The sequence below is a fragment of the Macrotis lagotis genome, chromosome 3, assembly GCF_037893015.1.
Source record: "Macrotis lagotis isolate mMagLag1 chromosome 3, bilby.v1.9.chrom.fasta, whole genome shotgun sequence".
In the NCBI taxonomy this organism is placed as follows: Eukaryota; Metazoa; Chordata; class Mammalia; order Peramelemorphia; family Peramelidae; genus Macrotis; species Macrotis lagotis.
In genome coordinates, this window is record NC_133660.1 from 225,740,700 (window position 1) to 225,752,933 (window position 12,234).

The 12,234-nt window shown below is 34.9% G+C and overlaps 1 protein-coding gene across 6 annotated transcripts in view; it reads left to right on the forward strand.

Moving 5' to 3' along the window:
* Positions 1-12,234, forward strand: part of CTBP1 (C-terminal binding protein 1) — a 456,395-nt gene that overhangs the window by 385,051 nt on the left and 59,110 nt on the right. For 2 of the 6 annotated variants that reach the window (XM_074229972.1, XM_074229971.1), the window contains exon 2: positions 11,253-11,451. The exons of the other annotated variants lie outside the window; for them this stretch is intronic. In XM_074229972.1, coding sequence (XP_074086073.1) covers positions 11,445-11,451 — 7 coding nt within the window. In that variant the 5' untranslated portion in view covers positions 11,253-11,444. The remainder of the gene's footprint in view (positions 1-11,252; positions 11,452-12,234) is intronic. 6 annotated transcript variants of the gene reach the window in all.

The following is a 12,234-nucleotide window of genomic DNA, read 5'->3' on the forward strand; positions in this document are numbered from 1 at the left end:
ACTTCATTCCAGATTTTGCCACTGAGCTTTAAGAGGTTAGCTTCTAGAAGCACTATGAGAGAGATTTGAAGGAAATTTATGCCTTTTGTGATCCTAGGATTTTGCTATTGTTGTTGTCATTATATAATGATTGATTCTGACAGATTGCTAATGATGATCGGTGAGATTTATCTTTGAAATGTGACAATAAAGAACTAAACTAGTTCTTTACATTAAGCACAGAAATGTTTTTATTTGGGTTCATCCTTGGAAGTTCCAGGAGTTGAGAGCAAAGTTTGATTTGTAATTCTCATTTATTGAGGGACACATTGTAATAATAGTAAACATTTATGTTGCACTTTGGGTACAAAGTTCTTTATATATTTCACCCCCTAACACTATAAAGTAAGTAGTTTAGAGTACTTTACCCATTTTTCCAAAGAGAAAACTGAGGGCCAAAGAGAGGTAGTAACTATCTCCCATTTTAATGATCAACTCCAGACAAGTTGCATAAATGCAGAAAATAATGTTATTTAATGCCATGACACCTTAACAGTTTCCCTGAGAATCTTAAAACACTTTACTATCTTCCCTTCCCCCAAAACAAATGAAAAACCAAGGGTTGTTTGATCTCTTTCTACCTGAGATAGGACTGTAGCACTTGTTTTTATGGGGTGGATGATGAATAACACCTGCTATTTTACTAGTTCTTTAAATATCTTTAAGAAAATAATTTCATATTGAGTATTACACATTGGTTAAAATATAAGTTTGATGACATTTAGTTCCTTCAGTAATGTCCAGATTTTCCTTAATCTTGCAAAGATATTGCAAAGAAGATTGTTAGAGTGCAATTTTAGGAAAATTGAAGATAGCATTAATTATTTGAATAGAAACTAATCACCTGGAGTTAGGCACCTCCTTAAATCTCTTAAGTTAGTCATTTTGTGATCTGCTTTTAGCAGGCATGAAGTGTTAGTGCAATAATTTTAATCCATACTTTCTATATATCAAAACTGTATTTTTGCCTGTATTCAGCAAATATACATGTGAAAAAATTAAAAGATGTTTCTGAGACTTCCCTAAGGTTTGTTTAATTTTTGATAAGTAGAAGCACTCATTAAGAGATTATTGTTCTTGGACAAAGTACAGATAGACTCCTAGAGAAATGGATTTTTGTTTCATGCTTCATGCAAGGGAAAAAGATTTTAATTGATGACTCTACTTTGGAAGCAGGATTTAAAACCTAAAAATAAATAAGCACAAATCTCTCTTAATTGCTCTTTTAAAATAAAATTAAGCAAAAACATAATTTATGAAAAATGACAGAATGAATCATCAGGACCTCACATTCTTAAAATATCTGTGGTGGGTACAAAATATAAAAAGGTAGCCTTTCATTTCAGGGACCTATGTCACTGTTACTGAACTCTGAGGAATTTGTCATATTTGGGTAAAAGGTGTTATTTGAGTCAAAAGCAATTAAATCTGAAATATGCACAAACTACTTCTCTAAGCAATCATGGGCTATCTTTATACAATAGATCTCTGACTAAAGGTCACACATTTCATTCACAATTGTCTCTACATTAAAAAAAAACTGTTGGTTATTCTGGATTTGTATCTCATATAAGCTCCTAGATCCTGCCTATAATTGTGTATAGAATAATGTTTTGTTGTTCAGTCATGATTCTTCATGACCCCATTTGAGATTTTCTTGGCAAAGATACTGGGGTGGTTTGCCATTACCTTCTCTGACTCATTTTTATAGATGAGGAAACTGAGACAAACAGGATGAAGTTACTTATCTGGGGTCACACAGCCAATAAGTGTCTGAAGCCAAGATTTGAATTTAGGATGATGGGACCCTGTCAGTACTAAATTTTTTATCCTCCCTAGTCTTAAGCATAGTGCTTAAGTAGTCACTTCATGCTGTATTGTCCTTTTTGCATAGTGACATAAGATCCTGGGATCTAAAGATCAGCTACTCTGAACTAAATGTTACCTAGGCTTTCAAGAGGGTCCTTTCATCAGTCTTAATGAGAATAAGAGTTTCAAATGTAGATTGACCTGGTCGTCTGATATTTCACGTGGAGCCCAGATCTTGAAGTATTTCTTTCAAAGATTTTTTAAAATAGCCTGTCATCAGTAAATGATGATTTTTAAATGATAGCACTTGGCATATAGCATATGCTTCAAACATGGAAATTTCTTGGACTGCAACCAGTCTGGGAGAGCTTTCATTGCCCCAGAGTCTTGCCTTTTTTTTAAACCAGTTTTATACGACAAAAATACTTTGCACAGTCATTCACTGTGCTGTTGCCATTAATTTATTTGACACTACAAAAATGTGGTTCATGCTGTTTCAAGGTTTCCTTGAAAGCATCTAGTTAATATTAAGTATTGTCATTCCTACCTGCAGAGCATAAGGGGGGACCTTTATGGGACTTTGCGACAAACTTCTAAGCTGTTAGCTACATTGGGGCTAATGTGACTCTTGGAAGTAAATGTTTAACAACTTGAATGTTTCATCCAGTGCAGATTTGTATTAACACTCCAGACCTGGATTAAGAGATCCTTCTATATCCAGCTTTGTTCTAGGCTCTTAGTGGGACCCTGGGAATAGGAGGGATACTTGGGTAAGTTATTTAATGTACTTTCTCTCTTGCCATTCATTTTTTAGACCTTTCTGGGCTACCTTCCGATCTAACCACTTAAATGAAATTTTCTCCAGGGTTAATGATAAACTCTTCACTGCTCAGTTTCATGGTTTTTCTCATTTATCATCCTACTTAGTCTTTTTTTCTGACTATGACACTATTGATCATCCCTTTTTCAGTATAGGTCAATCAACAACCATTTGTTAAGCACCTGCATACATGATATGCCAGACTTTATGCTGGAAGGAGGGGATGTGTAGGGGAGGGGGAAGAAGTCAAGGCAAAAGCAGTCCCCTCTCCTGAAGAACTTTACATTCTAATGTCACATGTTTACATGTGGAACACTGCAGCAATTCTGCACAAAGTAGACACTTGTTAGGTTATTTCTAGGTCAGTTAGAATGGCATTATTGCCAGAATTGCTTCTTTTTTACATGATACTATCCAAGGAGAAAGTCAGCTTTGTGCCCAGAATTTCACAGTGATAGTAAAAAAAAATGCATATTCCACACAACTGGCCAGTCCTGTTAAGGGTAATTGATATCTTAATGCATTTGGCTCAGTCATATGGGCCAATTCAGTTCCCTCAGAGCATGTGTTAAGTGCCTTATGTCCATACAAAGAGAAGTAGTCTAAACCTAAGTGCCTCCCTCTATTTCTTTAAACACCTTTACAGCATATTGTCTTGGGTCTTTCTTAAATCTATAGGTTAACAAGCATTTATTAAGCACCTGCTATGTCTCAGACACCATACCAGGTGCTGGGGATACAAATAAAAAGAATAAAACCATCCCTATTCCCAGGGAGCTTAAATATATAAATGCAGAGAGAATATCTATGAAGATAATAAATAAAACATAGTTAAATAGAAGGTAGTTAGTGGAATGAATCTTGACATGCATCTTCTTGATCTTTGCCTTGGATTCTTAAGCATTTTAATTTATGGGGAGATAAGATGGCTATCTCCCTTCCTTACTTTCAAATCTTTACCATATAGAATTTACCCAGTAAAGGTTTTGCTATTGTGATTCCACAAGACATAGTAAAACTTTCTTAAATTTCAGAGCAGGTTAATAGTTTCTCTACAAGTGTTTCTTGGTATTATAAAAAGGTTTTCTTGACCAGAGATGCCCATCTGTGACTTGTTAATTAATTTATGGAATTATGAAACAGGGGTAGGCATACCCTATTCTTCTCCTGGGAAGACTGGTGGCAGAGAGTAGTAATTTCTCAGGCATACTTTATTGAGGCACAAAGGGTACAGGAGCAAATGGCACAGAAAATATACGATAAATAATCCAAAAGGGGATACAAAGGCAGACTGCATGAGAATAGGGGTTGAAGAGTGGAAGAAGGCAAGTAGGAAATAGAATAGGATAAGGGAAAACACAGAGAATCACTCAGGTAACCATGGATTAGAGTTGTGATCACTTGGCAGCATGTACTCAGCTGGAGAAGGTAGAATGCTGAGGGAGAGGAAAACAGGAGTTAGGAGTCATTTTATAGTTTCGGTGAAAGACAAACTTAACTTACTACTTCACCTTGGATCAGGGTTAATGTTAAATGCTTGCTACCATCTACATCATCTCAGAATTATTAGCAACATTTGGTACTCTGCTGGTCTTCCTATACATGTCTGGAATATCTCAGGTTTGTATATCATGGGACCAGAAGGCCCTGATGGTTAGACCTAAATGACTTCTCCTGATTTAGTAATCTCAGGATATGATTTTTAGTTAATAGATGATGCACTTTACAAATTATGTTCCTTTGGTCCTTGGGATGATCTATATGTGATTTGCAATCTTATTTCTTGTATTGATATTTTTTTATCAGCTGTTTTCCAAACTTATAATACTGTCTAAAAGGAGGTGGTCAGATGGACATAACAAAATACAATTTTAATACAATCTGCCATTATAGACAGACTTTACAAACCATTAGACCAACCTTGCAGTGGCTTCATGGACTTCCAGTTAATAACTAGCTATTGTAATAATAGGATAGATAGATAAGTGCTGCCTGTATGTTAGATTAATAGAGTGCTAATTTGTTTTTATTCTTTTGTAGAATATTAACATCTTTATATCATAGTTGATATTGTTCAGAACAATTTGCAACATGAACATAGGTTCATGTTTGAGCCAACTCATTGGGCCAAACTTTGTGGAATGAGTAATTCTGGAGAGCCAAAGCTTCTGAGGTTTACTGATTTAAGCAGCAAAATAATTTTTACCAATTTTTAATAGAAGTATTATCTCAAATATATTATATTTCTCTGCCTTCTTAAGGCTTTCTTTCAAAGTATGATCTCCATTAGTGAAGACAGCAAGGTATTGCTACTTTTTCATTCTGTGTAATTATGTCTTATAGTAAATTTTCCTTAGAGAGAATAACTATACTCAAATCAACCTTCTAAGACATTCCTATATGGGTGTTTGTGTTTGTGTATGATTTGTGTGTGTGTGTGTGTGTGTGTGTGTACATATATATATATGCATATATGGATACATGCATGCATGCTACTAGTACAGTATCTCTACTAGCATTCTCTGTTATCCAACCTCATCCTTTTCTTTTTCTTTTAGGGTTTTTTTTTTTTGCAAGGCAAATGGGGTTAAGTGGCTTGCCCAAGGCCACACAGCTAGGCAATTATTAAGTGTCTGAGACTGGATTTGAACCCAGGTACTCCTGACTCCAAGGCTGGTGCTTTATCCACTACATCACCTAGCCGCCCCTCATCCTTTTCTAATTGACATTTCATTAATGTTCTGTATTCATGTCACTTATTGCACATAGATCATACCTTTTAATTTCTTGTAGCCAATTTAGACCTACCAAGTGTCTTTTTACTTGCTCTTTGAGTAGATAAAATTTTGATTCTTCTGAGACTAAAGATTGTTAAGAAATGAATTTCAATTGAAATCTTATTAAGGAGACTCCTTAGAACTATTGAGAACCTGTGCTTTAAAGATGGTACACACTTTAGAAGAAGGGGTCATTAGTCTTTCAAACATCAATAAGCATTTATTTAAATAGCACCTGTTATTGGACAAGCATTAAATGGCCATGCTCCAGGTATGCCTTAACTGAAGGGGTCATCATTTTTATTTCACCTGCAGATCATGCCAGAGTTGTAAATAAGATAAGAACAAAGGACTAACTACCTATTTTTCTGTTTAGATAATTCAGTTCAAATTAGAAACATTAAACACATAGGAAAGGTGGCATTGTAGCTCAGGAAATGTATATCCTGTGGTTGGGGGGTGGTGGAAATTGAGGGACATGGAGGGATGTTTTTTTTTCTTTTTAGCTTTTAAAAAAAATTTATTTTTTCCAATGACATGTAAGGATAGTTTTTAAAGCTGACTTTTGGTAAGATTTTGAGTTCCACATTTTTCTCACTTCCTCTTTCCCTCCTCTCTCCCCTTGACAGAAAGCAATCTGATATAGGTTATATGTGTACAACTATATTGAACATATTTCCTTATTAGTCATGTTGTGAAAAGCGGGGGGGGACAAAAGGGAAGGAAAACCACGAGAAAGAAAAACAAAACAGATTTTAAAAACTGAATGTTATATGCTTTGGTCTGCATTCAGGCTCCATAGTTTTTTCTCTGGATATGGATGGTATTTTCCATCACAAGTCTTTTAGAATTGTCTTTTATCATTGTATTGCTGAAAAGAGCTGCATCAATCATATCTGATCATCATACAATGTTACTGTTAAAGTACCATGTTCTCCTGGTTCTGCCCACTTCACTCAGTATCAGTCCATATAAGTTTTTCCATGTTTTTGAAATCTCTTACAGAACAATAATTTTACATCATATTTGTATACCACAATTTGTTTAGCCATTCCTCAATTAATGGGCTCCCAATTTATAATTTTTTGCTTCTATAAAAAGAACTGTTATAAATATTTATGTATATGTGGATCTTTTCCCCTTTTTTATGATCTCTTTGGGATATAGACATAGTAGTGCTATATTGCTGGATCAAATGGTATGCACAGTTTTATAGTCCTTTGGGCAGATTTTCAAATTGCTCTCCAGAATGGTTTAAATGGTTCACAACTCTATCATCAGTGCTTTAAGTGCCCCAGTTTTCCCATATCCCCTCCAACAAATTATCAGTTTCCTTTTCTGTCTTTATTGGCCAATTTGCATTTCTTTAATCAGCATTTTTTCATATGACTTCTGATAGCTTTAATTAATGTAATTTATTTTTATTTAATTAATTAATTTAATAGCATATGAAAACTGCCTGTTCATATTTTTGACCATTTATCATTTGGGGAATGACTTGTGTTCTAATATATTTGACTCAATTATATTTTAGAAAGGAGTCCTTTATCAGAAATGCTAGCTATAAAAATTGTTTTTCTGCATTCCTTCTAATCTTGGTTGGATTGGTTTTATTTGTACAAAACCTTTTTTAATTTAATGTAATCAAAATTAACTATTTTGCATTTTATAATGTTCTCTATCTCTTGTTTGGTCATAAACTCTTTCCTTCTCCATAGATCTGACAGATGAACTATTCCTTGTTCAGGAGTAGGGATTTTAACTTGTAAAAAGATAAAATGATATGAGGTCATTTGACAAGGGAGAGAGAAAACCACTGTGGGTGGGAGTAGGATTAAGGTAAGACTTTCTAAAAGCCAGGCCTAGAAAAAAGATAAAGATTGAGCTGTGACTAGATTTTGGATGACAGTACCAGTGAAGTTCAAGTACACAAATATTTCCAGGACTTTGAAGAGCAAAGGCCAAAGCCCAGTCTTTTTATATTTAACAAAAAGATTAGGTCAATGACTAGCCTCCTGATTTAGAAACAATCACCTAAATTCCATGCCTTCTGTTTCAATACTTATAAAATAGGTGGGTTAAGGTACTTGATTCTTTCTAAGGATACTTCCAATTCTAACTGTATTATTCTATGTCTGCTAAAACAAAAAATCAGTCTGGTTTAATAGAATTGGAATTATCATCAGAAGGCCTCTATTTAAGTCCTGTTTCTGACACTTAGTAACTTTTACAACTGGACAAGTCATTCAAACTTCAGTTTCCTTTTGTGAAATAGTAATAGTGGTATTTATACTATGGCGGTGGTGGTGTTAGGAAAATGCTTTTTAAACCAAAAATGAATCAGGAAGTATTTTTTGAGTGTTTTCTACATGCTAGGTGGCACAGTAGATAGCGTCCTGGCCTTGCAATCAGGAGGATGGGAGAAGAAAATGAGGCTGGTGATCTAGCACAGTACCCCTTCACTCAAATCATGGCATCACCTTCCTGATGTCATAGTCTTCTTTGAAAATGAAGACGGGGCGGCTAGGTGGCACAATGGATGGAGCACCAGCCCTAGAGTCAGGAGTACATGAGTTCAAATCCAGCCTCAGACACTTAACAATTACCTAGCTGTATGGCCTTGGGCAAGCCACTTAACCCCATTTCCTTGCAAAAAAAAAAGAAAAAGAAAATGAAGGACAAAAACAGGCACTTGGGATAAACATAGACACTGAGAGAGAAACAAAACAGTCCTGGCCCCTAAGGAGTTTTACATTCTATTGGGGTAGATCATATGTACATACATTTTATATATACATATACATATATATATATATATATATATATACATATATATATATATATACACACACACACACATATAAAATGTATTGAAATTTTATATAAAAATAAATTCGAGGTAATTTTTTGGAAGTTGCTGCACTAACAAGGAAAGGGTTCTTTGACAAGGTAGCCCTGGACCTGACTTTTGAAGGAAAAGGGCCTTCTAAAAGACTTCTCCAAGTGTCTTTGTAAACTGAACTCCTCAAGGGCAGATCATGGAGATCAAAACTATATATAAGGAAACTGTTGAATTTATTGAATAGATTAGCTATTAGCTGTCAACTAGGCAGCCTTGTAGATCCCTCTCCTCTACTTAGGTACTCATTCTAATGGCTATATATTGAGAAAATATTATTAGATTTATTTATAAAGTTAGAGCAAATAGGCCTTTAATATGTACCCAAGGAAATTGAGTGTTAACTTTTCTAGATTTTATTTCATCTTTTTATCTTTCTTCTAACTGTGTTGGATAGGGGAGATGTGACTCATTTTCCAGAGACTATTTGTATTGAGAGGAATTCAGCTACTGGTACTTCCTTATAAGTCTGTTCTAATAACTAGTCTTTTATTTTCTATAGTTGAATTTAAGTGACAGATAACTACTTAGAATGGCAGGCTATTTTTATATCTTTTTTGAAAAAAATAGAAATGCATTTTATTTGCAATATTGCTTAATAGGATGTTGTATAGTTATAGTGCAGAATAGAATGCTTCATTCAAGACGTGCCGCTTTTCACCTTTCACCAGCAATCTAAAATTCAGTGTTAATTTTTAAATAGAAAAGAGTTACATATTCTTACACATTCAACCAAATTGTTGGTCTGTGAGTGTATGTGTGTATATACAGAAGTTTAGGCATGTTGCATACAAAGTATTACTGTGGAGATGCAAAGATAGAAAGTATGCATTATAAAAGGAGCAGTCAACCAAGTTTGTGGATCCCAGTTGCTTCTTTCTCTCTGATACCTCTTGAGTTCTTCCTCTTAACATCTGTTCTTCCCAACTTTCTGTTTCTTCCCATTGCATTTTCCTTGGTGAATCTAGTCATGTCACTCTTCTACAAACAATAAATCCTTTATTGAATTCTACCTGGTTTGCCACCTCATAGAGCTCAATCTCCTTAGTCTAGTGATGATAGCTTTTCACAAACTAGTTATGCCTGGAATTTTCCAGTTTTATCTCTTTCTACTTCCTTCTGTGTTCTTTACACCTTGAGTCATCCAGCTACTTCTTTACTCATGATGTTTCCTGGGCCTGGAATGTCCCTTCTCTCTCAAGTCTACCTATTGAAAATACTAACAAATGAATGTGAGATATTAAGCTAGAAGGAATCTTAAAGATGATGTAGTCTGACTTTTTAATTGTTTCAGTTGAGGTACCTGCATTCCAGAAGGATCATGTGAGTAATAAGATTTTCAACAAAGTGTTCTGGCTCCAGATCCAATGTTTATTTTTTACCATTTCACATTGTTTATCTACAAGACTCAGCTGAAATACCACTTTTTTGCATTGTTTGATTACACTACTTTTCTTTCTTCCCCAGTTTGGATGTCATAAAACACTTTATCCTTCTTGTTTTTTGCTTATCATTTAGGATTTCATATTTGTAGTATATGAAGGTGTATAACCTCTAACAGATTATAAACTCCAGGAAGGCAGAGACCATGTCTTTTTTATTTTTATGTCTCATTCAGGATTGAGCACAGTGCTCTGCAAATACTTATTAAATATTTGAACTCAAGATAGGTAATGAACTAGTTGTAGATACTGTGTGTGTGTGTGTGTGTGTGTGTACACATATATATGTAAAATGACCAAAGTATTTTTACAGCATAATCTACCAATTAGTATGGATAATTACAGAATGCTTTTGGTTTGGAAGTGCTAAGTATACACAGATGGATCAGTCGAGTGAGGTAATAGTTCCATCATAATTTGGGTGCATGGGGGGAATTGAGATTCATGATTTGTAAGGATTATATGAACACAAACCTAGAGTGGCATTTGTAGCAAAGGACACCCTTCAGAATTGCTCAGCTGGACCTGAGATACATAGAGAAACCAAATCTGTTGAAGCTTTGATGATTGATCACTTCATGCATGTTGTTTGCTTTAACAGAACAGGAACAAGCATCCCAAGTATTGAATTTTTAAATCTCCTAATTTCATTGTGGCATTATTAGGAAACTTACTTATCTGTAATTAGCACCTATGTATACTGTGATTATCTTCATTTTTTTCAATAAAGACTATTCACTCACATAAAAAGACAATGTTTTTTCTTAAATGTAACAGAAGGCTTATAATCATAGACTATAGCTAGTATTGGATATAGCTCTAGAGGGCATTGATTTCCCTCCCCAAATCCATGCACACTGGGGCTGTTAGGAAACTGAAACCTCTTTGGATAGGTAAGGAGAGTTGAATTTTCCCTTCCTCAAGGACATTTAACCCTGTGATATAACCTCATGGCAGAAAAAGTGTGCTAGAATAATAATGTTAGTGTGAGAGAGGTTTTTATTTTCCCAAATACATTTAGATAATGTTAAGGGCCTGACTTGAAGCTACCAGAACCAGTAAATTCAGAGTTAAGGCTTCTCACTCCGTCTAGAGCTCCCATGGCAGTGCCTGGCCATTCCAGCACTGGGTCACAGAAAAGGAAGTTCATGCACTGCCCTCAAACCCATCCTATACTCAGACAAAAAGGTTCATCTGATGACTGCCGCCAGTGTTTCAAGTAGGTCAACCAATGACCGTCCCTGCCAAGCTCTGGAATGAACCAGGTATGGCTTAACCTGCCATTGGTAGCAATTGATTGTGACTGGATGGTGATGGCATCTCAAGTCTGGTGGAGAACCAACAGGGATGGGGACAAGGTCAAGGATGCAGTGAGAAGCTTTATCTTTCTTGAATTTCCTGGATTTTGTGAGTTTAAGTCAGACCCTTAATGTTATTTTAATGTATTTTTTGTGTTTAATTTTTAGTAAAAATTTGAACACGATCCAGGCTTCAGTGGTTGCAGTGGATAAGAAGTTTAAAAGCTTTGGTTCAAGAAAATTTAAAGACATGGAAATAAGGATCCAGTGACAGGACGCTATTCTCCCTGGGAATTCTGAAGACTATAAAGCGTTGAAAAGTCGAATTCATGATCCTGGAACTCGAGCTCATATTAAGAAATGTCAGGTTGGTAGGGGTTCCTGAAGTTTGTAAACAGGCTAAATTATATCTCTTTTCAGAAGACAAAGGTAGCATTTGGGTATGGGAGCTTTAAACTTTTTCATTTAAAATTATACTACAGATTGTAGAAAAGAACAATAGGAGCAATCCTATTGTAATGTTATATCATAGTTCTTGAGGCTTAAGATACTCTTTTACTTGTTTCTTCATTATATTATTTTCTTTGCTATTCACAGATGACTTTATTCTTACTAAAAGAATTAATCTAGTGAGCTTGGGATACAATTTTGTCAATTCTTCATGATTTTTAGGGGGAGAATGCCTATTATGTACCAAATACTTTCTCCAAAGAATCCTTTTACATAATAGGATAGTAACAAAATTAACATTTTAATGTTTACTTTCTACCTTAATGTTCCTGTTGTTGACTTTGTCTACAAACCATTTTATTCATATTAAATTTTTACATATTTAATAGTTGTGCCTGCGAATGCTTGAATTGAAGATGTCTGAGACTTTAGGTGGGGCACCCAAAAACCAGATTGTCATATCTAAGGATAGAAGGTATTCTTGAGTCCAAGCATGGCTTAGTGACTAGAAATGGAACATTCTGAGTCATCTTGCTGAGCTACAGAGGAGAAAGTAATACTTCAATCCTTTTTTTTTAGCTACTTTAAAAATGTTATCATAATTTGATCATTATTAGTTGAAATAGTAATAAAACATTTGAAAACTACTTGAGACTCTAGTTCTGGAAAGAAGAAGAATATTAATAATAAAACAGCTAGG